General features: G+C 48.4%; 1 protein-coding gene across 1 annotated transcript in view; it reads left to right on the forward strand.

The window, feature by feature from the left end:
* The window catches only part of BRI3BP (BRI3 binding protein), a 40,916-nt gene that overhangs the window by 8,857 nt on the left and 4,885 nt on the right, over positions 1-27,174 (forward strand). Inside the window, exon 2 of the mRNA XM_085634636.1 lies at positions 24,199-24,301. Within this exon, the coding sequence (XP_085490762.1) occupies positions 24,199-24,301 (103 nt within the window). The remainder of the gene's footprint in view (positions 1-24,198; positions 24,302-27,174) is intronic.

Here is a 27,174-nt window from a genome sequence, read left to right on the forward strand (position 1 = left end):
CCTTTAAGTGAGTCATCCGAAATGTTGATCACATAGTTCCCTCTAACACTTTTTATGCAACATTCTTCTTCAGTTTCTAACTCATCCACACTCTCACTTTCATCTTCATACACACATTTTACGTTTGTGCGTCTACGACACATCTTGCTAAAGTGACCTAACAGTCCACAAATACCACATTTCTTTTTTAACGCAGGACATAGTCTACTAAACGCCAGATGTTCTTTACTGTCACATCTGTAACATCTCCTATCCTCCATATTCTTGTTCTGGACCCTTGCAGGTTGACCAGTCCATCTCCCTTGTTGTTGCTGTTGACGAAAGTTTCTGTTTGATGCTTGAACCTTACACACAGTTCCCGAGGTTTTGGAAACATCTTTCTCTGTCTCTTTCACCACCGTTGCACACCTCCCAGACATTTCTGACTTTCTCATGATGGCAACAATGTCATCAAGAGGTGCGTCACCGTTGACCCAAAGACGATCTTGCAAGGCAGAGTTGTTATTGTGCATAACCAATTGATCGCGTATGAGATCGTCATGTAAATTGTCAAATTTACAATCTATGGCTAGCTTTTTGAGGTCATCCATCCATTCATCTACAGTTTCCTCTTGAGTTTGTTTCCTCTGAAAGAACCTGTGTCTTATGACCCCAATGCACACCTTAGGTGCAAAGTATTTATCCATATTTTTTGTCGCATTTTCGAATTCATCTAGATTGGAGCTATCGGACTTACTCATTCTTGAAAATGTCTTTAATCCCATGGGGCCAAGAGAATGTAACAACAGTCTCTTCTTTTGCTCAGCTTTCATTTTTTTGGTTTCATCAACAGCTTCCAAATAATTAATGAAATATTCCTTCCATTCTATCCACTTTATATTGGGTTGGACACCTTTAACCCAAAATGGTTCAGGAGAACTAATAGAAAAATTCTGTTGTGCCATGTCTCTGTCTCTAACTACAGTACTTACACTGGAATCTCCTTCTTCCATGCACTGTGCAGTACAATTCAACCTTCTCCCGACTTCCTCACCTGTTATAATGTTCCACACACCACAAAAAAAAAAACAAATACTTTTTCCTTTTTAAATTTCCATTTCACCTACTGTGCTGTACGGAATGTGTACCTTTATAAATGTAGATATCGCCCTGCGCCACACAGCCTTTGACGTTTATTCCAGAGAAAGCTTTTTTTTTTTTTTTTTTTTATCGATGTAACTCCTTCCGATCGATGTAAACACCAAATACAAGATGGCTGCCACGTTAGGGTCACGCTGCGTGACCTGCGTCTGACATCAATAGATGAGGGGATTGTAGAAGACGCGCTGACATTGACGCGCGCAGTCCCCTTGGCAGTCAGCGCACGCAGTGGAATGGCGAGCGCAGTTGAAAGAATGCAGGTAGGCGATAACGATTAACGGCTGCTCCGTTAATGTCGCTAAAGTTAACTTAGTACAGCGCAGTCGTAGGCAGCGATTCCCATGCGAAGGAAGAAAAATTGAAGACAAAAAAAAAATAACTATAACTCACAAGGTCTTTTTTTTTTTCATGCGCTTCCCTTCTTTTCTTCTTTTTTTTTAAAAGATGGAGGTTCTTCTTATTCTCATCCAAGAGGTAGTCCGTAAGGTTAAACGCCAGTTTCCCTCGTCGCCAATTGAAGTGATGGTAGAGGCATAATGATGTGGAATATGATATATTTATTTAAGACCAGTAATAACAGGTGAGAGCCGGGGAAGCGACGTCCTTCTCCAACAGCTCCGTAACATCAATGTTCCACATGGAACTATCATTACAACACTCCACATTCTAATGCATGTGCATTTAAAGGAATAAGAACACAACACAGACCTAGCACCTCGCCCAGGACGCGCATTGTTGTAGGCCCGGGAGAGCGGGTGGCTCTCTACCCAGGGGTCCAGCAACATGTCTGCTGGGTGGCAGCCTAGGCAGTCTCTCAGGCAGGGCGTGGATTGTGGGTTAGGTTTCAGGGGGCAACTCTAAGTTGCCCTCTATCGTGCATCTTACATTAAATCCCACACTGGCATCAGTGTGGGTTTAATGTGCTGAGAAGTTTGATACCAAACTTCTCAGTCTTCAGTGTAGCCATCATGGTGCTGTGGAGTTCGTGATGCCGACCTCCCAGCACCATATACTATTAATGGCAGCACTACACGTATGGTGCCCAGAAATGGACCTGGGTACTGTAGGGGTACAGGGCTCATGCACCTGTACCCTCACCACTGGCATAGTGCACCCAGCTAGAGGGGTGACTGAGGTATGCCAGGGCAGTGTTTGTGGGCATGGTACACAGGGATGTGTGCCATGTCGACTCTGTTTTGTTCTGCACCAAGACACTCAGCTTGCGAAGGCAGTGTGTGTGTGTCTGTCAGGGTACAGGGCCTCTAAGGGTGGCACAATAAGTGCTGCAGCCCTTGGAGGCCTTCTCTGGTCACAGTGCCCTGGGTACTTATGGTACCATTTACCAGGGGCTGACATATGGCCAGAGATGCCAATTGGGTTTAGGCTTCATGCAGTTTTAGGGAAGGAACACAGGCCCTGGGCACCTGATTGGCAGGAGCCCAGGGCACACTCAGTCAAAGTACATCAGCAATTCAGCAAAAAGTGGGGGCATACCATGCAAGAAAGATGGCACTTTCTCACAGTAAACAAGCGAGTAATCTAAACACCTGCCTAACTGTAATGAATACAGTGACACAGACAGCAACAAACCTATCCACACATCTTAGTTGCACTGTGCCAAATTTGTTAATAACCACGGCAGCATCAAAGGCATGCAGAGAGTCCCTCCCGCATGCCAAATGCATACTGCTGATATCCAAACTATGTGCACGGAGCTGGGCAGCAGGCAACCAAATCAACTATAGTTTGAGAATCTCGATATCCCCACTGCAGAGTTAACATTTTGTAGGGTACTAGGTTTTAACACCGTGAATTGGTACATCCGTATATTAACCTCCTGAGATGAATGGCATGCAGGGTCTTGTCTGTATTCAATCTAATGACCTTGTAGAACAAAAAGTACAATCACCGAAGATAGCAGCGACTTGCTACCTCTTTTGCTGACTCATCTTGATCTTTGATTGGTGAGATCGACAATCTGTGAGTTCACCACCCTTGGAGCATGGCCAAGTAGTGCTTTCTTGCCTACTGTCCTTTCACAGTTTGCACTTTCAGAGCTACTTTTTAGCTCGAAGTTGCATAGACTTTTTGGGAACATTCTTGAAGTTTCCCTGGGAATGCATTCGGCCCATTGCTTACCATTGCCTTTGTGTTGTGTATCTCACAGTTGCTTTTTTTTCTAGTTGCTGGCTTTATTTGTTTTATGCTGTCAAGTATGTCTTTGGCCCTTCTGTGGAACCTACCTTGTTTACTTTATACTTTTCTACGGATTTTTGCAGATAAATACAGACGGAAAACAATGTGTTTTCTGTCTGCATTTATTTTTAAAAGTGGATAAATACAGAAAATGTTGCTTCTGTCAAGTGACTCTCCGCACCATTTTTAATGAATTGTAGCCCAATAGCTGAGCAGATGGACAGCATTTGGGCTATTTGGGGTAGTGCGGGCTTAATCCCCTGTAAATTTTTGACCACATAAGGTATCCACGCCAAATTTGCGTCCTTTTCTTCCAACATCATGGGATTGTAACGGTACCCAGGGTTTGTGGATTCCCCTGGAGGGGTCCCAGAAATTAGCCAAAATACAGCAAATTTTAGTTTTTTGGGGGGAAAACGGGCTTAAAATGAAAGCGTCTGGTGTTTTTCTCTGCAAATGGTATCAAAAAAGGGTTTGTGGGGCTGAAATCACAATTTTCCCAGCTTTTAGGAAATGACAGACTCTTGTCAGAAAGCCAACATTTTTTTTTACAGTTTTTGGCATTTTTCTGGGACATAGCCTTTTTTTGCTATTTTTTGTGCTTTCAACCTCCTTCCAGTTAATGGTAGAAATGGGTGTGAAAGCAATAATGGATCCTGGAAAGCTATACATTTTAGAAAAGTAGATACATTTCTGAATTCAGCAAGGGGTTATTTGTGTAGATCCATCAAAGTTTCTTTATAGAAACTAATAGTTAAATATAGGAAAAATTGAAAATTAGTTGAAAAAAACAGCCTTTTGTGTCAACATTTTTACCTGTAACTTATTCTAATTATGACAGCTCTTTGAAAGCAATATAGCGTCACATCCGCTGGGCCTTCCTGGTTGTGGGGATATATAGGACTTGTAGGTTCAGCAGAACCCGACTAACTCAGAGTCAAAAACTGAGACGCAATTTGCAATGGTTTTTTATTATGTTCCGGGTATACAGCAATTATTGTGGGAAAATGTATACATGGAAAAATCGGTATGAAAGACACCTATGTATTTCTGAAATGGGAACAAATTATAGAGATTAGAAACGATACATATTTGCACATTTTCGAAATTGGGAATAGTCATACTAGCATGAGAATTATCGGTCATTTTTCAAAATGACTTCTTTTTTGCAGAATGTCTTTCATTTGGAAGGCAGAAATGCATCAAAAATCAATAGGTAATAACAGGTGCTTTACAAATCTGAATTACCCTAAGTCTCCTGATAAAAATGGTACCTCACTTGTGTGGGTAGGCCTAGTTCCCGCGACAGGACGCGGTGCAAAACGCAACATGGTCACACTACAATTTCGCAGTTGAAAATGACCCTTTTTTTGGCAAAGAACCTAGCTGTAGTTTTTGAGCCCTAGCTCTGCCGGCACCTAGGGACACCTAGCAAACCTATACCTTTTTGAAAACTAGACACCCAGGGGAATCCAGGATGGGGTGTCTTGACTGCCTCCCACCAGGTTCTGTTTCCCAGAATCCCTTGCAAACCTAAAAAATTGTCAAACGAAACACATTTTCCCCACATTTCTGTGGTGGAAAGTTCTGGAATCTGCGTGGATCCACAATTCCCCCCCCCCCCCCCCCCGCATTCCCCAAAGTATTACGAGAAAAATGGTACCTCACTTGTGTGGGTTGACCTAGTGCCCGCGACGGGAAAGGCGCAAAATACAATGTGGTCACACTACAATTTCGCAGTTGAAAATGACCCTTTTTTTGGCAAAGAACCTAGCTGTAGTTTTTGAACCCTAGCTCTGCCAGCACCTAGGGAAACCCGCACATTTATGAAAGCTAGACACCCGGGGCTTCCAGGGAGGTATGGCGTGCGTGGATCCACCAACGTTTCCTTACCCAGAATCCCCTGCAAACCTCATTTTTAGCTGAAAAAAACCGCTTTTTTCACACATTTTTGTGTGGGAAAGTTGTGGCATCACCGGGCTCACACAAATTTCCCACCACCCAGCATTCCCCCAAGTCTCCCGGTAAAAATGGTGCCTCACTTGTGTGGCAGGCCCAAGTACCCGTGACAGGCAAGGGCCCAAAACGTAGTGAGGCGACATCAACATTGCCTATCAAAAAATGTTACTTCAGGGTAATTGTGGAGATAACTAACTTGAAGCATTTCAGAAATGGTTGAAAACAAGTTCAAATGGGATACAATTTCACAACGGCGGAAGAATGTAAGGCAAAACAATTTTTTAATGACCTAGATACCTTGCATAAAGGATGAAAAATATAAATATATATATATTTTTTTTAAACGACATGTCATATGCTCACAAAATGGAACCCGCCACTGTCCTTGCACAATTCCCCCAGCCCGTCCGTCAGCGGCATGCTAATCCGCTACACCTGCCTTTTATTTGAAATGGCATATTTTTTTTCTCAGAAGTGTAACGCTATGCAAATACAGTTTAACAGGCACGCCGAGTGCATTATTTACGGCCTTCATAAATGTGGTTTAACAAGAATTACTGACTCCATCCGACTGAACTTACCTCCCGGTGAAAAGGGTGATCTGCATCTTCGAAGTTCCACCTCCGCATCGGAAATCAGTTAAAGTTTCAGGCAGACTCCAGGGTTCCCTTAAACATTAAGCCAAAAATTGGATCAGCTGTCGTCTTTCAATAGTCCTTGTCGCCGCTTTAGCCTCCTCTTTATGCATGAGAACACAGCCAATCCCATCCAGAGTTAATCTTGTTTGCTCGTGTCCATTTCCATGAGGTAAAACTTGCACCCGAGGTCAAAGAAATATTTACAGATTCAACATGTCAACAACTGAACAAATAGCGAAGCACTATTCGTAGTAAGACCAACCTAACCTGATTAAACTGAGAGAGTGGTAACCATAATCAGCATGTTATAATAATGGCAATATATGAAGGTAATACATTCTTCCCATCAATCATAAAAGCCAAATCCCTTGGCTGTGAAGACTGAGAAATGGTCTAGCGATTGGGCTAATCCTCACCTCCGAGTCCTTAATAGAATTGACACTTTCCTTTACGATAGCTAGGACATTTTTCATTCTATTTTGGGACCGGAGGCGAGGCATAGGCTAGTTCAAAGCTTTCCCACCACCGGCGATGTCACATGCACAGTTGGCTTAAAGTACAATCGTTTAAAAGTAGAATCGGAAGACCAATCTGCTGCGTTGAGAATGTCTTTTAAGCGTGCTCCAAGAAAGAACGCTTTGGAAGCCATAGCTCCAAGCGGGGAGTGAGCCCCAAACGTAGAAATGTCAATTCCAGCTTCTTGTAGTGTTAAACGGTAGCGGCAGTTTCAGTCGATAACCTTTCAAGTATTGCCCGGCGGTAATCGCCTCTTATACCATTCGATGTTAAACCAATAAAGAGGCAGGCGCCGGAGACTGGAAGGCAGGAAACAAAGTTTTATTCCGTCGGAGCAGAACACATCAGATCAGACAGCAAGGTATCGTCACGAGGTGCTCTAACTGCATCTCTGAGGCCTGGCCTCTTATACACAGGTTTATGACTTTATTGCAGGGTTATCATACATGGCACATTCTTGAGATTGTCTTGGAACATGAAAGAACATCCTCGGAATCCCCACTTCGAGCTCGTTCCCACACATATCTACAGTGGAAGTCCCCACCCCATCCACAGTAGGAGATGGCTATCACACAGCTGGACATTCCGCCAATTCCCGGGGGTGTGTGCGACCGGCCGGGTCTCAGGGGGTAGGGGCTTTGATCTACTGTAATCCCTTTGATGTGGGGTGTTTCCCTTACAGTAGGGGCAATAAACTGCATCCGCAGGGCTAGGTGATGGCCTGGGATCGGTTCGGACAATGGGGCGCAGAGGAAGGGGGTTATCAAAGAGATGCATGACCATGTATGGGATGTCGGTCAGGCGCGGGGTGTGATTCCATGGCAGGGTCGCGCAGAAGGAGAGGGTTTATGGCCCGTGTATGAGAGAGCGGGGGTGGCCGGCGCGCGGGGGATGCTTGCAGCGCCAGGGGAACGTGCTGGCGATCGACAATGAGCGGGGAGAGAGAGAGTGGGGTGCCTAATATGGCGGCCGTGCGTTCGCTGTGCGTGGCGCTGGGGAGAGGCAAGATGGCGCAGATAATGTTCAGTTACAAGCTAAATTTCCACAGTCCTCCCTTTTAACATATCTCGCCAGCTTGTCTAGTTCGGATCTATCCCCATAATACTACGAACTTCCATCTCATACAGAGCTTTCATTCGTTCCGCTTCAAAGTTCAAAGTCTTAGGGCAGATGCAGTTCATAAAAAGCGAACATAAAGGTGGCAGACACTGAATCCCCAAGCAGCATCCACATAGTATCACAATTGGTATTAGGATAAATGAAAACAGCCTCCATCCCCAACTTCTAATAGTGTCCCAAAACCAACTCCTCAGTGACCATTCTTCTCGCTCCTGATGAACCTCTGCGGAAAGTCTGTGGAGGTGTTCAATTGCTTTGTAGACTGAGGGTGAGTTATCCGGTACGTAGGTACAACAGCTGGACCCAATGATGCGGCATGCTCCTCCACGATCAGCCAGAACCACATCTAGAACGAGGCGGTTCTGAAGAGCCACTAGGCGGACGGCCTGGAGCTCGGCGGTGTTGTTGGCGAGGATGCCAGCCGTAATGTTCATCGCCGTTTCGACTGCCTGGGTTAAGTGGCGGATGGCACGGCTGTTTGCCATTGGACCCCAGAGTGGAACAAGACCTTTTACTGCGTCCATGAACTGTGCTCCGGTGGAGTCGGCTTGCACAATGTCTTTGGCACGTTTCTGTCGGTGATGGTTTGCTGGAGCCACATATGTCGGAGGAAGGACAAAGGCGATGTAGCAGGTGCCTCCCCAACCTTTCGGAAGCCAGGTGTAGGCCTTAGTACCACAGACGAAGTACATATTCGGGGAGGCAACAAAGGAGGGTGGGTCAACTGAGTCCAATGTTCGGGTGATGAGGCAGGAGCTGTGGCCCACCAGCTGCGCCCCCAGGCCTTCGAGGCACACAAATCCAGTGATGTTGATGACAGATAGGGCCACTGTTAGGGTGGCGGCCGTCCGTTTCCGGAGGTAAGAGAAGGTGGGTCTGGCTGGGTTGTTGAACACTTGCATTTCAACTCGTTCTTTGGCAGGGATGTCCATGTGAAAGGAAGTATTTGATCTCAGAGGGCAGAAGGGGGCAGAAGTTTTTCCAGTTTTGTTCAGCCAGAACCCATGGTAGAAGTGCGACACAGTTTTGCCGGAAGTGGCATTATCCCTGTAGCTTTCCTGCAGGAGGATTAGCCAGGCGAGGCAGGAACCATGGACAGAAAAAGGTGAAGGGATGAAAGGGATAGAGTGTCCAGTGGCATGTGGTAGCAATCCACAGATCCAGCAATTAGTGGCGTTGGCGGCAAGATTGTGTTGGTGGAGCAACTGCACAAAAGAGTTATTCCAGAACTCTTACGCCTTTCTCGGAGTTGGGGTGAAAGTGAGATCAGATGGTGTTCTTTCATGGTGGTAGGTTGAACGGTGGTCAGCAATGTCTTATGAGCGGGTGTGCTCTCCTCCATGATCCAGAAGGTGACCATGAGGAGAAGGCAAAAGAGAAGGGTAATGAAAAGTGTAATAGTCTTTGAGCTGTGCATTCTGTCAGTCTTTGGGTTTTTGTAGTGGATCTTCGGACGTCCGGTTGCTTCCATCATCTTCATGTCGGGCGCTTCCATCACCTTCAAGAGACTCGGTAGCGGGCAGAACCACAGACTTTGTTTAGTTTCTCTCCTGGTGGCCTTTGAGGTGACTAGGCTACCGCTCTGAGATTTCCACTTAGTTTGTGGTCTGCTTAGCCGAAGTTCTCTCCTTTCGTCGCAAGTTATACCCTTCCCTGGATGGCACGGTGGGATCAGGATATTTCACTAGCTCAAGTGTCTCCGTATCTGGGCGGCGGTTCAGGGATGGTCGGTCTTTGTCCAGAAGTTCTTCTTGGGCGGTGATGTTGTCCGTAGTCGTCAGGGTCGGTGATACCTTCTTGCAGTGGTGTGCATGCAGCCAATTGCGTTTCCCCTCCACTCGAAGAGCTGTTCGGGTGGTGATCAGGACTTGCAGGGGGCCCGTCCACCGGGGCTCCAGACTCTTGGTGCGCTGGAAGTTACGCACTAAGACAAAGTCGCCGGGTTGGATGTCGTGCCCGGGGCCCCTGGAAACATCGGGAATGGCTTGCAGCACCTGCTGATGGATAACAGACAACGTTTTAGTTAGGTTATACAAATAGTCAGACATGAGGACGTCCGGGACGTCGTGGATGGATGTTGGTTTTGGTGCAGTCCAAAGGTTCATGGGCTGCCCGAAAACGACCTCGTAGGGGGTTAAGTGGTGTTTGGTGGGGGTGGAACGCATTGATAGCAATGCTAGCGGGAGAGCGTCTGGCCATTTCAGTCCTGTGGTGGCAACTATTTTTGCTATCTTAAGCTTCAATGTGGCATTATGTCGCTCAACCAAGCCTGCAGATTGGGGATGGAAGACCGCGTGGAATTTCTGTTTCACACCCAGCCCCTTTAAGATGAGTTGGATAACCTCGGCTACAAAGTGGGGGCCATTATCGCTCCACAAAATTCGACAAAGGCCGTATCGGGGGAAGAATTCTTTCAGTAGTACTTTTGCGGTAGTCATAGCGGTGTTGTCGTGGGTTGGGTAGGCCTCCACCCACTTGCTGAAGGCACACACAACGACAAGTACGTACTTAAAACCTTGGCACCTTTCTAACTGGACATAGTCCATTTGTAGGACTTCAAAGGGGTGATTGGGAACCCCAAACCCTCCCCGGGGTACCGCAGTTCCTTTCCCAGGGTTGTGTTGGAGGCATACCAGGCATTGTTGGACCAGACGTTTGGCTGAGTCTGGGATTTTGTCGTTGTGCCGGACTTTGGAGATGAGTTCGATCATGGGGGCAGACCCTATGTGTGCGGGGGAGTGTGCCATGGTCAGCATGGGGATCAAGTATGAGTCGGGTAGCAACCATTTGTTCGAGTCTTTAGTTGGATATCCCTAATCGTTTCCCTAGCATCCTTCCATTTCTCAGTTTGTGACCTGGTCACGTACATATGGGTCGTGGACCTATTCTCGGCTGTGGTTCGGGCAGTAATGTCAGCTAGTGCATTTCCCTGTCCTATAATGTCTGTCACCTTCTTGTGTGCCTGGCATTTGATCACAGCCAGCCGTGTGGGGAGGAGGACTGCTTCGGTCAGGGCAGAGACTAGATCTCCATGCAGGATGGGTGTGCCGTGGGAAGTCAAGAATCCCCTCTCTTTCCATAAGAGCCCAAAGTGGTGAACTACCCCAAAGGCGTACTGACTGTCTGTGTAAATGTTTGCGGTTGTCCCTGCTGCCAGGATGCATGCTCGTGTGAGAGCAATTAGTTCCGCCGCCTGTGCGGATCGCTGTGTGATGCGGGCTGTCTCAACGACTGTTCGGGCTGTGGTGACTGCATAGGCAGCTGAGGTGGTGCCATCGGGGAGCTTGATACATGAGCCATCCTCCCACAGTTCTCCGTCAGGGTCCGGGAAGGCAGTATCCCGGAGGTCAACCCTACTCTTGGTCTGTTCGTCGGTGAGGGTCACGCAGTCATGTATAGGGGACGCATTGGGGTCAGCGTCAGGGAGAGGTAGTAGAGTAGCTGGATTCAGAGTGGTGCATCGTTTCAATGTGATGTGGGGTGCAAGCAGAGTTAGTTCGTAACCAGTCAGTCGTGCGCTAGTCAGGTGTTAAGTCTTGGTTTGGTTCAGGAGGGTGTCAACCGCATGGGGTACCAATACTGTGAGGGGGTTCGAGAGCACGATCCCCTCACTTTGCCGGATAGAGACAGCAGCGGCGGCTACTGCTCGGAGGCAGGCGGGTAAAGCTCTGGCTACAGGGTCAAGAGTGGCAGAGAAGTAGGCACAAGGGCGTTGTTTAGGGCCTATGGACTGGGTTAGAACAGACGTAGGATAGGGCTGTTGCAAACATTACTGACTACTACTTCTACCACTCCTGCATCGACTAGGGACTCGATGATTTCCACCAATGCCTTCTCGCCTTCGGGCGATATCCGATACTGTGGAAGCTTTGGGAGCACTGCGTCCGGTCGGACGGTTATGTGTACTGGGTCGATCACCATGCGCCCTACATCTGAGTCGGTTTTAGCCCATAGATGTGAAGGTAACGTGTCGAGTAGGGACAGGTCAGCATCGGTTATAGAGAGCATACGCCGTGTGTGACAAGGTCTGAACAGATCTGGGTTATCGTGCAGGATGACTCGAACTCCGTCTGGGGAGCATCTGATGGTAGCTCGTAAAATGTTTTAGCAAATCAAGTCCCATAATAGCATCGGGGGTGTTGGAGGAGAGTAGAAAGGTCGTTTCAGTGGCGTTATCTTCTAAGTCAAAGGAGATTGGTGCTGATAAGGGGTTAGTGGAGGGCGTTCCATCGAAGCCTATTGAGGTTACGTGTGAGCCAGACAAGGGTGCCCTAGGAATCAGTCGTTTAGATAACGCACTACGTGTCGCCCCAGTATCTACCAGGAATGGAGATTTTGTGCCCAAGACCTTAGCGGTAACGTAAGGACCTTGCTGGTCAACACGGAGTTCGACTGGATCCCTCCCTTGTCCCTGGCGGTCCTATGCGAAGTCATGGGTGCTTTCGTAGTCGGACTGCTGACACTGGTTTTGTCGGGGGCGATCAAAGGTGTTTGGTCTGCCTGGCCTGTCGTTGATGGCGTCGTTCGTGTACCCTCGTCCCTGTCCTCTATTTCTGGGGTCATATGCTGTGTCTCTGGGGTCCCTATTTTTGTTCAATTCCAGAAGGACCGGGCACTGGGATTTCCAGTGTCCGAACCCTCTACAGAACGCACATTGGTTCCCATCTAAGTCTCTCCGTCCGTTGTTCGGTGCAGGGGTATGGTCTCTAGGGGGTAGCTTTCTAGGGGCGGTTGGTTGGTAATTCCCTTTCGGGGGCTCCCTTCCTATGGTCACCCCTTGCAACTGTGCTATCATTACCCTCTCCTTCAGTTCCTTTTTCTTCCTCTCTGACGCCCTATCGTTCTCATTCTTTTGGTTTTCGTAGTATTGGGCCATCTGGAGGATTGCTGCGGGTTTGGAGGCTGCCCAACTACTCTCGCTGGTCTGTAGCTTCTGGGAGACTTCTTGTGACAGACCCTTCACATAATTCTGGACAAAGAGGTGATGTCCGGTTGCAGTGGTCATGTCCTGGCCACAATAATCGGAAAACACCGTCTCGAATCGAGAGAAGTATTCAGACACATCCTCCTGGGGTTTCTGGTGACAAGCCGTCACTATCGACCAGTCTACCTTTCTTTCTGGGATTAGAGTCTTCAATTTCTGTACAATCTTGTCTGGGAGCTCCAATATGGCTTTCGGGGGTTTCTGTCCCGGTTCTCGCTGTTTATCTATGGTATCGAGTTGTACCCAGGTATATCCGAACGGCTCAGCGTGGTCAACTTTCCGGATTTGCTGCCACACATCAGCCGGCAGACATAATCCGAAGAACAAGTCGATATCTGCTAAAGTCATTATTGTTGAGCCTAAGGCTTTACCTAGTTCGGTGTAGAAGGCAGTCGGGTTCTTTCTTAAGTCGGGTAGAGTTTTTCTAAAGGTCAAAATATCTTGTCGGTCCCATGGCTGGTAGACCCAATTATATACAACCCTTCCCTTCGCATCTTGGTGGTTGATGTCGTCATGTGTTCCCTGACCTCGTGGGGGGACCCAGTAGGGGGCGGCCTCTTTGATGGGCATCATGGTATCAGTCCTTTCTTCCTGGGGCTTAGTCGCTATGGGGGTTTCTGCTTTGGTGGCCTGTCTGTGTTCTTTAAGGTGTCGATAGACCTCGAGTGTACGAGTGAAGAGGTTCGTCACATCGCCCTCTCCTTCTTCCCCAATGTCTACCTTCCTATATAGGGCCGCTAAGCCTTCGGGACCTTTATCGTGGTACCTATCCTCATATGTATTCAGGGCGTGATAACAAAGTCGTACGACAAAGTGTCGTCTGCGGCTGTCGGCATACGAGTTATACACGTCTGTTATATACTCCTCACTTTCCTTTCGCTCCACCAGTGTCCCTACTATCTTGTCGATTCCTGCTCGTTCCTCCCTTGTTAGTCGATTCATTCTGGTGGAATCTTTCTTTCTCATCTCAGGGTCATCCAACGTTATTGCCGACGTTGTGTTCAGTACAAGAGGCTCGGCCGGCGCGGAGGCCGTGAGGACCGAGGCCCCTGTACTGCTTTCTCTTGTGTTTGGGGGTTGTGGGTGTTGCACTACCGATTGGGAGGGTGCGTATGGAGGGGGCATGTAAATGATCGGGGGACCTAATAGTAATTCGTCATTCGTTCGTTGCTTAGAGGACAACTCAGGGTAGAGCATAGAGGGGGTCCTAACAGCGTACTGGCCTGATGTTTCGGGCTCCTGTCTTAGTTTAGTTTCCCTTCTCTCCTTTATTTCTTCTTCTAACTTTCTAGCGGCAAGGTGAGCTGCCTTTCGTAATTCCTTTTCTGCTTTTACCTCTTCCCTCTTTTTCCGTTGTGTTGCTTCTTTGCGCCACATGCCGATACTGTCCAGCATAGTAGGCGTCGTCTTATTGCTACGCAGAGCTATTTCTAGCATTTCTATCTTACGGTCGTCGAAGGATCCCATCAGTGGCCACTGACTCTCGGGGTCCTTCCTTGTATATTTATGCCATAGCTTGCTATAAGCTACGGCGACTAGTCCATATTTAGTGAACATGTCCTTATTAGGGGTGCCCTCCAGTGGAGCCGGATGGTCCACCTCTAATAAGCGGTCCGGGCAGAACCAACTACCAATCAGTGGGGAGAAGATAGGCATGACGGGTTTCAACGGGGACAAAAGTCAGCACTACCTATCTTTTCACTGCTTGCAAAGACTAGACAGAATATCTCTATTCCTCGTTATTTGTAAGCAGAGAATACCTCCAAAGAACCAATATCGAACAACTAGTGTTCGGACAATCAATCAATGGGGAGATAAAGATAGGCACGACGGGTTACAACGGGGACAAAAGTCTGCGTTACCTACCCTTCACTATCTGCAAAGGGAGAGAGAGAGAGTATTTCTACTCCTCCCCGTTTGTAGACAGCGAATATCTCAAAGAGAACAATCAATGAGCAATACTAGTATTTCAAACAATCAATCAATTATTTCGCAATTTGTCGTGTTTCACGACCTTACCCAGACCGCGTGGACAGTTTCTCGTCTTCCGCCTCCAGCGCCCGATCGTTCTCTACTCTCCATATTTGCCGCGGCACTCCTGATGGTTCCCAGTCAGGACCGTAGATCACTCGAGAGAGGTCTGCTCGGAACCAGTGAAGTTCGGATGATCGGCTGCCAGACGAGGGTCTATCGGGCAGGAGCACTCCCGATCGTTGCAGTCGTTCACTCTGTCGTCAGGACCTCTCCCACTGGATCCACGTGTCGCTGATGGGCCCCACGCTTGGGACGCCAATTGTTAAACGGTAGCGGCAGTTTCAGTCGATAACCTTTCAAGTATTGCCCGGCGGTAATCGCCTCTTATACCATTCGATGTTAAACCAATAAAGAGGCAGGTGCCGGAGACTGGAAGGCAGGAAACAAAGTTTTATTCCGTCGGAGCAGAACACATCAGATCAGACGGCAAGGTATCGTGACGAGGTTCTCTAACTGCATCTCTGAGGCCTGGCCTCTTATACACAGGTTTATGACTTTATTGCAGAGTTATCATAAATGGCACATTCTTGAGATTGTCTTGGAACATGAAAGAACATCCTCGGAATCCCCACTTCGAGCTCGTTCCCACACATATCTACAGTGGAAGTCCCCACCCCATCCACAGTAGGAGATGGCTATCACACAGCTGGACATTCCGCCAATTCCCGGGGGTGTGTGCGACCGGCTGGGTCTCAGGGGGTAGGGGCTTTGATCTACTGTAATCCCTTTGATATGGGGTGTTTCCCTTACAGTAGGGGCAATAAACTGCATCCGCAGGGCTAGGTGATGGCCTGGGATCGGTTCGGACAATGGGGCGCAGAGGAAGGGGGTTATCAAAGAGATGCATGACCATGTATGGGATGTCGGTCAGGCGCGGGGTGTGATTCCATGGCAGGGTCGCGCAGAAGGAGAGGGTTTATGGCCCGTGTATGAGAGAGCGGGGGTGGCCGGCGCGCGGGGAATGCTTGCAGCGCCAGGGGAACGTGCTGGCGATCGACAATGAGCGGGGAGAGAGAGAGTGGGGTGCCTAATATGGCGGCCGTGCGTTCGCTGTGCGTGGCGCTGGGGAGAGGCAAGATGGCGCAGATAATGTTCAGTTACAAGCTAAATTTCCACAGTAGGGCCCATCTGGCAATAGTGGGGGAAGCCACTGCCCTGTGAGGTCTTTTAAGAGCGATAAACAATTGTCGTTCGCCCAGAGGGCGGATTTCCTCAGTCATATTTTACCACACGCAATTTAGGCTTATCAGGGAAAACGGGGTATGACACAATCCTTGAGTTATATTTTGTACGTCTTTAGATGTGGAAAGTGACTCCTCCCGGAGTAAATACTCTACCTGTAAGATCCAGCATCCGTACATCTGACAGGGAATGAGGCAAAGTAATGTAGCTAGCTTGGCCGACATCTGTTTCCTTGAAAGATACCTATTAGATGGCCAAGGCTTGAATAACCGTATGAATGTCCCAAAGCTGTGAATAACCCGGTTCCGGGGAATTAGACGACCTAATGCCCCATAGGAGTTTACACACCAGTTCACCAATTGGATCAGCCGTCGTCTTTCAATAGTCCTTGTCGCCGCTTTAGCCTCCTCTTTATTCATGAGAACACACCAGCGGATGCTACCCAACCGGATGTCAATCCACCACCGCATAATCAGCGGAGATCGCTGAGCGAAAAGTATTGATCGAACGGTAAGCCAAACCATCGGTTGCGAATTCCGCCAGAAAATTTAGGATATTCACAACCTCTGTCCTCACTGGATCAAATTGCCTTTTGACACGGAGACCACCTAAACCAGGTGGATCTGTATCGCTTGTGTGTGCCGACCGCCCACGCCTTGGTGAGTAGGGTTGCAGCTTGAGATGAAATGCTCAGGACTTTACACCGTTCTCTGTAATCTGCCACACCGAGAGACAAAGGGTCCGAGAGAGTACTAGATGATGAGGGTTCCCCTGGGGATCCATGTAGGAGATCCTGATACCGGGGTAGAGGGATTGGAAAATCCCAAGAAAGTTCTTCAGAACTGGAAACCAGACTTGAGATCTCCTTATTGGGGTGACCAACACTAGGTCCACAAATTGCCGGCGTATGTGAGTGGAGACTCGCATGATCATTGCGATTGGGGGAAAGGCATAAGCACTCTCCAATCTTGGAGAAAGGCATCGAAGGCTACTGCTCCGGTATCTGGGCACCAGTTGCAGTACCTGTCCAGCTGCTGATACAGCCTGGATTCAAAAAGGTCGCTCGAGAAGGGTCCCCATCTCTTTTGCTGGGCCGTGAATATCATCGGGTGAAACCTCCAAAGGCTTGTGTCTCTCCAATGCCGCTACCTGATTGGATTGACCCGGCAAATGCTCCGCAGACAGGGTGACGTGATTGACCAGGCAATAGTGAGATGCACCCCCAACATGGGGTGTGTCCCCCTGGCACAGATGATAGTCCTCAGAGGAGGTTTCTGTATTTAAAGAAAGCTGTTGTCAAGTTTTTTTAAACACACAAAGCTTTATTGTTCATTTGAAGTTTCATAAAGCTTGAAGAATTGTAGCAATTCACATGCGTTTTAAACAATTGTTTGAACTTCCATATTCTGTTTCCCAATGCATTTCGGCATTATATGCCTTCGTCAGGGGAAATCTAAAGAGGACAAGAGTAAGTATAAGAGAAGCATGGGGACTGTTGATTGTTAGTTTAAAACAGTGAGAGTCTAGATGATAGGTGGTTGTGAAGTTGACATTGATGTATCCACTGTTGTGCGTAAATGTAGTCCACCGAAAAAGAATTGTGGAGTATACAAACCAATCTGATAAAGGTGGAACCCTTATATGGTAAACTGAATTCGGTAACTCAAAAACACCCGTGGCTAAAAACATTAAGAGTGCAGAATGTATGATAACTATTAGTTAACGGAATCAAGTGATAACGTTCAAACGAGGTGAACGAAGATAAAAATCTAAAGCGTGACGTGATAGTCTTAAAAGGATAATAGGTGTGAGCTCGTTACTAAACTCTTACCAAGTGTCAGTGAAGTCTTCGTTTCGACCGGCGGTGCGCGGGAAAGGTGCTCACTACGAATCCCAACTCGGAAGTATAAGTGATTCTATACGGAGTGACGTGGGGGGTGTGATGAAAAGTGTAAACAGACTATGGTGATAGGTCCGAGAATGAAAACAGACTCAATCGGAGTAAATAATATGAACAATTCTAAAGAATAAGTATATAGGTGTTAGCTAAAAGAGATATCATATTATGAAAAATGTGTCAAGAGAGAAAATAAGAGAAAAATTCACATTTTAAAAATTATTGTGGATCTGAACAATGGTAGTAATGTTCTTTAAAAAAACATAACAAAAGTGTAAACATAGGAAGTCAATGCAGAGTCTCTGATTTGATCCGGGCAAAGGGACTAAGTGATTAAAGATAACATATAAATTCCATACGGTCATTCATTCCGAAAGGTTTCATGGAGTTCAGTTGGTAAATCCAATAGTTTTCTCTTTGCAATATGAAGTTGTGATTGTCTCTGCCTTCTTTTTTTGTGATTGTTTCAAGGATACAAAATTTCAATTGGCTAACGTTATGTCCAGCTTCGGTGAAGTGTTGAGCCACTGTTGACTTGAGTTGTTTGGTCCTGATGTTAGATTTATGTTCATTGAGCCTGGTTTTTATTTTTCTCTCTGTTTGTCCGACATAAATTTTGCCACAGGGGCATTTGAGCATATAAATAACATTAGAGGTATCGCATGTTGCGGTGACTTTGATTTTGATCTTGTACCCCTTCATCGGGTGTGTGATGAAATTACCTTTTATGATGTTGTTGCAGTTGTTGCAATTTAAACATGGAGTGGTCCCTTTAAAAATAGGTTGTCCAGTTGATGGTTGTGTAGGTTTGAGTATTTCTCCAATATTTTTATTTCTGGTGTAGGCGAAGACTGGTTCGTTGTCAAAAATGTGATTGAAATCTTGTTCCAATTTCAAGAGCTGCCAATGTTTTTTTATAATGTGTTTATAAGAAGCGCTCATGGTGGAGTATTTAGAGACTACTGTGATTAGGTTTTTGTCAGATTTGGTTTGGGTCCTCAAAAGTTCATTGCGAGATATAGTAGATGAACGTTCTTTTGCTTCATGTAGTACAAGATCTGGGTAGCCACGTGATTTGAATCTTTGTATTAGGGTGTTTAGTTGATCGGTGATTTTGTTGGGGTTTGAAACAATCCTTTTTACTCTAAGCATTTGTGAATATGGGAGATGTTGTTTCAAAGGGAAAGGATGAAAGCTTTGATAATGCAAGGTATTATTTCTATCCGTAGTTTTTCTGAATAGGTCTGTGTCAAATCCTGTCAAGGTCTTTGTGATGTTGACGTCAAGAAATGTGATTGAATGTGGATGGACGTTAAAAGTAAACTGCAGGCGTTGATCTATTAGGTTTAGTTGGTTGAGGTGATTTTCAAGAATCTGAACTGGTCCGTTCCATACGATGAATATATCATCAATGAATCTTAGGTATAGCTTTAGATGGTTCATCCATGTTGGTGTAGTGAGGATATGATCTTCTTCGAAGTGATTCATGAAGATATTTGCATACGCAGGAGCGGCGCAATTGCCCATAGATGTACCTGTGAGCTGTTGGAACCATTCATCATTGTATTGAAAATAGCTGTGCAGTAGGGTAAATTGCATCAATTCCATCAAAAATACTTGTAGATCCTGTGGATGATTTGACCGTAAAAGAGCTTGTTCAATAGCTTCCAGACCTAGTTGGTGGGGAATGGAGGTGTATAATGAGTTGACATCTACGGTGCATAGGTATATGTCTTCTTCATCCGTGAGGTTGATTTGGTTTAATTTGATAAGAAAGTCAGTGGTGTCTTTGATAAAGGATCTCATGGTGTTGACGCTGGGTTGTAGATGGCGGTCTAAGAATTTGCCCACTGGTTCATGTAAACTCCCCCGAGTGGAGACAATGGGTCGACATGGTGGCTTGGTGGGATTCTTGTGAATTTTAGGTACCATGAAAATTGTCGGGCTCTTAGGATTAGGTTGTATGAGATATTTTTGTGTTTTTTCATTGATGGTGCCTTTGTCGACTGCTGCTTGGATGATAATCTGTAGGGTTTCTTTGAATTTTGTCGTTGGATTGAATCCCAGTTTATATTGACACTCACTTTCGGAGAGTGATACCCCGGAGCACGATTCAACAACAAAACTTAATAATCATCCAAACGGTTGTGCGCGCACTACACCTTTGCTTTATGACCAGGCAATAGTCCCACAGTGCTCGTGCTAGGTCAAATAGCTCTTTGGACCGGGTGCACCCAAGGTGGTTGACATACTGGACAGCCGCCACATTGCCCATCTTTAGAAGATCACAGCAATGAGCCTTGTCCTTGGTCCGACACTTTCCCGTGAAAGAGCCCGCCATTAGCTCCAAGCAGTCGATGTCCAGGGGTTGTTCTGTGGAGGACCACTTTCCTTCGGGGGAGAATTCCCCGCAACGGGCTCCCCTGCCTGACCCGCTTGCATCTGACTCTATAACCAGATCAGGGTGGGAGCCGAAAATAGCCCAGCCGTTCCAAGCGTCCATATGGTTGTCTGGAATGGTAGACACAAATGCCAATAACCTTCTAGAACTCCCAGCGGGGATGATGGAAAGACTCTAGATCCACACTTCCCTTCCACACTGCCACACAGTTATGCTCTACCTCAGTTCTCTGATAGGCAGTGCACTGGGGAAAAGGGTAAATAAGGGGGAAAAACAGACACTGCTGGGCTGCAGATGCGCTGGTCGAACCTCCTTGGATTACGGTAGACCACCAGGACACTCGAGTACATTTACCTAGACAGAAAGACCCTCTGTGCGAGAGAGGGGACAAGAATCGGAGCACAGGCATACCAATACGTTTTACCCTTATCCTGGTACCCTCCTTCCTATAGAAGCATAGTCAAAATCCCAGCATTTATCACAATAGAGAAATGAAAGGGATGTCACAAGTCCAGCAAGACTTTGTCCACAAGCAAAGGGGATGCCACACACAAGGGGGTGTCAAACAGAGGCCAAAAGTCCTGCAAAAGATGCTCTCCACCCGAGGTAATATTGCTATGTAAGAAACCAGTCTCAATGGAGAAGGGCAATCGAAACAAAACCCCCAAAAATTCAGAAGGTAACTGAAAGCGGAACGCAGAGCGCGCCTTCCACTTATCAGTTCCTAGTGTGCAGATGCTCCCTGTTACATCACAGGAGCGGGCAGAACAAGATCTGAAAAAATGCAGAAACCTCCGGCCCTGCACCGCCATCCAAAGTCTAAATGAGCTGGATTACCGGAACAGTTACCAGCTGGCTTCCACTGCCAGCAGGAAAGAAGTTCAAGAGAGAAATAGTGGAGCTCCGGGATGCGCTTCGTCGAAGGAAAATAGAGGATAATCAGCAGGGAAACCCAACAAGGGTTCAGTACTTGAGACAGAGCAGTGCTCTCCCCGTGAGAGCGAGCCAGGAAATCCAAACGCGGACGATATCAAACGGCAAGTATAGGAATCCAGACGGGAAATGGAATGACAAGCACTGGTTCATCAAACAGGAGGGGCTATATCCAGGACTGCTGACCTCCAGAGCCACTTCCTGTGATAACCCTAGAGGATGCTTGGAATTGTAGTACAGCAGGCACTCGCTTCCCAGTCATTCTGTATAATGTAAGTATGTCTGTGTACCCCTGATCTGTCGATGCCTCACGCCTGCCACAGCCATGACAGTAGTTCATCCACCACCACAGTTACTCCCTTGCCTCCTCCGAGATAGGGATGGATTGGGAGTAACTGAGACCGCAACGCAAGTGTGATATCTTGAGGCGATGTAGTTCCCCGTAGTGTAGGAGACCTGGGAAGATTGTCTGTATCAAAGAAGAGAGTAGGCCCAGCACCCTGGCTAAGTGACGCAGGGTGATGGAAGGCTTGGATAATGTTTGCCAGAGCACATGCCTGATTTTTGTGAGCCTGCGCAAAGGAAGTCTGAGGGTGACTGCTACCGAGTCCACTACAACCCCCAAAAATATGGGCGATTGAGAAGGGACGAGGGCGGACATTTCTTCATTTATCACAAACCCCAGAGATTCTAAAAGGTCTATTGCCATCTGAAGTTGATTCACTAACCTCGAGGGACACTGACTCTTAATCAGAATATCGTCGAGATAGACAATCAGCCGGATTCCTCGGGTCCAGAAGTGCTCGATCACAGGCTTCATTACCTTAGTGAAGCACCGCGGCGCGGATGACAGACCGAAAGGAAGGGAGGTGAATTGGAACACCAGAGATCTCCATAAGAACTGGAGAAAACGTCCGTGCGGAGGAAAGATTGGGATTGTGAGGCAGGAATGTTTGAGATCCAGACGGACCATCTAATCCCCAGACTGGAGGAGATGTATACCCTTCATTTTGAAGCATCGGTTGATCAACCACCCGTTGAATTCCTTGAGATTAATCACTGGGCGGTAACCTCCATTCCTCTTCTCCAACAGGAAAAGGTTACTGAGAGAACCCCCGGGTGGAGGGTGGATTAAACCACAGCCCCTTTCTCCACCAATTGGCGGACTTCTATTTCTATCAGTTCGGACTGTTCCGGGGAGAAGGCCAATGGGAGCGGGGGAGACGGTTGAAAGGGAGACCCCGCAAACTTCATCCGGAACCCCTGTACCGTCTGCAACACCCATGCATCTGAAGTGAGGAGGTGCCACCAGTGGAGGAAACCCTCCCAAGCATATGCCCTTGGAGGGCTGAACTCTCACCTGATTGATTCTGATGCTGGCAGTTGCCCCTTCCTCTCGACCCTCTGCATCGGGCATAGGTTCTGGTGTTGTAGAAGGTACCAAGCGTTGCTGTGTCCTGCCATTGGCCATGGCGGCTATCTCCACTCCATGTCGAGGACTGGTAGAGAGCACGACCGGTCGAGCGTCTTCTACCACGACCGGCTCCGGCAAAAACATGCATGGTGAAAATGTGTTTAATAGAAGTCTGGGCCTTCTCTAAGGATGTGAAGGTGTTCAAAAATGTTCCTAATTCTTTAATAAACGGGTCACCAAACAAGTTACCCTCCGCAATGGGACCCGCCTCTGAGGTCGCAAGCTCCCCCAACTTGAGGTCGATCTTAACAAAAACCTGCGATGCTCAGACAGTGCACAGTTTGCATTTCCCAACAGGATGCCAGCCCGCTGGGCCCAGCTGGACAGCACCTCTGGGGCAATGAGGAAACCCGAAACCTTAGCTGGGCGCTTGTGTTGGGAACCCAGGTCTGTTATGGGCTGCCCTGGAGGTACGGGGGTCTGAGACCCAGAAGGTTCTTCCTTTGATCAAGGGGTCTTGGGCATTTAGCCTGCAATTTCTGAATTTTCCTCTCCAAGGGCGCCGCTACCTGCATAACTGCTCGGAAAATGCACACGTCCATTATTTGGTAGAAGTCATCTATAGGTAGGTACTGTATTTCTTCCTCCTCTTAATAATCACCATAGTCTTCCATTTTGTCAACTTGAGTAGGGTAACTGATATATTGGGATAACCTGGGAATCACCCCAAAGGTAAATAAGTATTAGGGGTTAATGTCCTGGGCATACCCAGTGATCAGGTAATAGGCCTGTGGACTACCTCTTACCCTATAGATCTTAAGGTGTATATTTGTACCGCCTGTGCGAGTCACCACTGAGCGCTGCAGGTAGAACGCTCCAGGCAGCCGCTCTCTGAAAGTCCCAGACAACTATTGATGCACCTTTTCTCTTCCCCCTGAGTGCTAGCACGTGCACGGCTGGCACCACTGTCTGCTCTGTAATAGAGTTGAAGGCGGGAGACAGAGAGCGGCGAGGCGGGAGGGGGGGGGTGGTCTGGCAAACGAGCACCGTGGAGAGAGCAGGAGCAAAATCGTCCCGGCGGCTGCTAAAGGACGACGTCTGCTCTGATTGGTGGACTGTTTTTTCTGATCCCATGGTTTGATGAGAAATCTAGTTTTGTTTTTGTTTCAGTACGGCTGCTGGAGAAAATAAAGCACTGAAAGTAGAGCCTAATCCTCGCCTCCGGTCCTGATATAGAATTGGTTTCTTTACTGAAGTTTAGAAGACCATTTGCTTCAAAGGTCATTTTAACATATTGTTTCAAATGCATATTGGGTGTTACAGTTCTGGTTGTTTGGGGAAAGTGTACATGGCACCACTATCTGAGAGCTCAACATGTCTGCACTGTTGAAAGGTGTAAGGGCGAACAAGACTGCTATTGAATGGGGTGTTGCTGGCCCTACAGCTTATTGTAGTCTTTCACCTGGTGGCACTTTTGCTGTTGTTGCTAAGGTTCCATCTTTGGCTGTTGTACAATCGTATGGCAGTATCTTGTGGGTCTGTCATAGGCACAGCCATGTCAGTTAAGCAAGGGTGTTTCCACAGAGCCTGTTCGTTTGTTTTGGCATGGTGAGAGTGCACATTCCTGCCGTTTCTGGCCCTATTAAGGCTATGGATGGACTTCTTGCCTTGTACCATCGCAGACCATAACGAGTGTGCTCTTTTGAAAATGTTCTGTATGTATTAATTCATAAGTGCTTCTATATGCTCCTTATCCTGCTAACTTATTACATTCTGTTTGGGTAGTTTTTCTCCAGGATCACAGAACGGTTCGTGTACGGTGTTGACATTTTGGTGGACACGCTGTGGAGAATATGGACTGATCTGCTTGACGTTCTTGGGATTGATGGTACGTGACTACTTGGGAAAGCAGATGCTATGTACGTGAATACTTGGGGGGGGGGCGCTATGTACGTGAATATTTGGGGGGGCGCTATGTACGTGAATATTTGGGGGGGTCTATGTACGTGAATATTTGGGGGGTCTATGTACGTGAATATTTGGGGGGTCTATGTACGTGAATACTTGGGGGGGGGGGGGGCTATGTACGTGAATACTTGGGGGGGCTGTGTATGCGAGTACTGGGGGGGCTGTGTATGCGAGTACTGGGGGGGCTGTGTATGCGAGTACTGGGGGGCTGTGTATGCGAGTACTGGGGGGGCTGTGTATACGAGTACTGGGGGGGCTGTGTATGCGAGTACTGGGGGGGCTGTGTATGCGAGTACTGGGGGGGCTGTGTATGCGAGTACTGGGGGGGCTGTGTATACTGGGGGGGCTGTGTATGCGAGTACTGGGGGGCTGTGTATGCGAGTACTGGGGGGCTGTGTATGCGAGTACTGGGGGGGCTGTGTATGCGAGTACTGGGGGGGCTGTGTATGCGAGTACTGGGGGGGCTGTGTATGCTAGTACTGGGGGGGCTGTGTATGAGAGTACTGGGGGGCTGTGTATGAGAGTACTGGGGGGCTGTGTATGCGAGTACTGGGGGGGCTGTGTATGCGAGTACTGGGGGGGCTGTGTATGCGAGTACTGGGGGGGCTGTGTATACTGGGGGGGGCTGTGTACGCGAGTACTGGGGGGCTGTGTATGAGAGTACTGGGGGGCTGTGTATGCGAGTACTGGGGGGGCTGTGTATACTGGGGGGCTGTGTACGCGAGTACTGGGGGGCTGTGTACGCGAGTACTGGGGGGCTGTGTACGCGAGTACTGGGGGGCTGTGTACGCGAGTACTGGGGGGCTGTGTACGCGAGTACTGGGGGGCTGTGTACGCGAGTACTGGGGGGGCTGTGTACGCGAGTACTGGGGGGGCTGTGTACGCGAGTACTGGGGGGCTGTGTACGCGAGTACTGGGGGGCTGTGTACGCGAGTACTGGGGGGCTGTGTACGCGAGTACTGGGGGGCTGTGTACGCGAGTACTGGGGGGCTGTGTACGCGAGTACTGGGGGGCTGTGTACGCGAGTACTGGGGGGCTGTGTACGCGAGTACTGGGGGGCTGTGTACGCGAGTACTGGGGGGCTGTGTACGCGAGTACTGGGGGGCTGTGTACGCGAGTACTGGGGGGCTGTGTACGCGAGTACTGGGGGGCTGTGTACGCGAGTACTGGGGGGCTGTGTACGCGAGTACTGGGGGGCTGTGTACGCGAGTACTGGGGGGCTGTGTACGCGAGTACTGGGGGGCTGTGTACGCGAGTACTGGGGGGCTGTGTACGCGAGCACTTGGGGGTGGGCTGTGTACGTGAGCACTTGGGGGTGGGCTATGTACGTGAGCACTTGGGGGTGGGCTATGTATGTGAGCACTTGGGGGTGGGCTATGTATGTGAGCACTTGGGGGTGGGCTATGTACGTGAGCACTTGGGGGTGGGCTATGTACGTGAGTACTTGAGAAGGGGTTATGTACGTGAGTACTTGAGGGGGGTTATGTACGTGAGTACTTGAGGGGGGTTATGTACGTGAGTACTTGAGGGGGGTTATGTACGTGAGTACTTGAGGGGGGTTATGTACGTGAGTACTTGAGGCGGGTTATGTACGTGAGTACTTGAGGCGGGTTATGTACGTGAGTACTTGAGGGGGGTTATGTACGTGAGTACTTGAGGGGGGTTATGTACGTGAGTACTTGAGGGGGGTTATGTACGTGAGTACTTGAGGGGGGTTATGTACGTGAGTACTTGAGGGGGGTTATGTACGTGAGTACTTGAGGGGGGTTATGTACGTGAGTACTTGAGGGGGGTTATGTACGTGAGTACTTGAGGGGGGTTATGTACGTGAGTACTTGAGGGGGGTTATGTACGTGAGTACTTGAGGGGGGTTATGTACGTGAGTACTTGAGGGGGGTTATGTACGTGAGTACTTGAGGGGGGTTATGTACGTGAGTACTTGAGGGGGTTATGTACGTGAGTACTTGAGGGGGCTTATGTACGTGAGTAATTGAGGGGGGCTTATGTACGTGAGTAATTGAGGGGGGCTTATGTACGTGAGTAATCGAGGGGCGGGTTATGTACGTGAGTAATTTTTGGGGGGATATGTACGTGAGTACCTGGGGGCTATGTATGTGAGTACTTGGATGGGGGGGCCTATGTACGTGAGTACCTGGGGGTGCTGTATGTACGTGAGTACCTGGGGGGGCTATGTACATTAGTACCGGGGGCTATGTATGTGAGTACTTGGGGGGGTGGGGGGGGCGCTATGTGTATGTGAACACTTCAGGGGAGGGCTAAAGACTTGGGGGGCAGTTATATGTATGTGAACACTTCGGGGCGGGGCTATGTATGTCAATACTTGGGGGGGCTATGTGTGTGAATACTCGGGGGCAGGAGTGGCTGGTATTAGGGAAAGGAGGTGGGAAGGGGGCCAGGAAGGGGGGGTGACTGGGGACAAGAGCAATAAAAAAATTTTTTACCAAAGAGGCGGGGGACGGAATACAAAAAAACAAAACTTACCTGCTGCCCTCGAGCATCGTGTCGTGCTCTTCCACTCTTCTCGCAACCACAGGAAGGCACAGGCTTCCAGCCGGCCCTACGGCCAATCCTGAAGCTGCTCTCACATGTGAGCAGCTTCAGGATTGGCCCGAGTGCCAAAGATGTGTGCTCCAGGACAGACTGGGAGTCTGTGCCTGCTCTCGCCAGCCCCAGCAATGCAGCTGGGGTTGGAGAGCAGTCACTGCGCATGTGGTGTTTGGCCAGCGGTCTCCGGCCTGCAAAGACCACATGTGCAGTGTAGGTAGAGCCCAC

This window comes from Triturus cristatus, chromosome 11 (genome assembly GCF_964204655.1).
Source record: "Triturus cristatus chromosome 11, aTriCri1.1, whole genome shotgun sequence".
Classification (NCBI taxonomy): domain Eukaryota; kingdom Metazoa; phylum Chordata; class Amphibia; order Caudata; family Salamandridae; genus Triturus; species Triturus cristatus.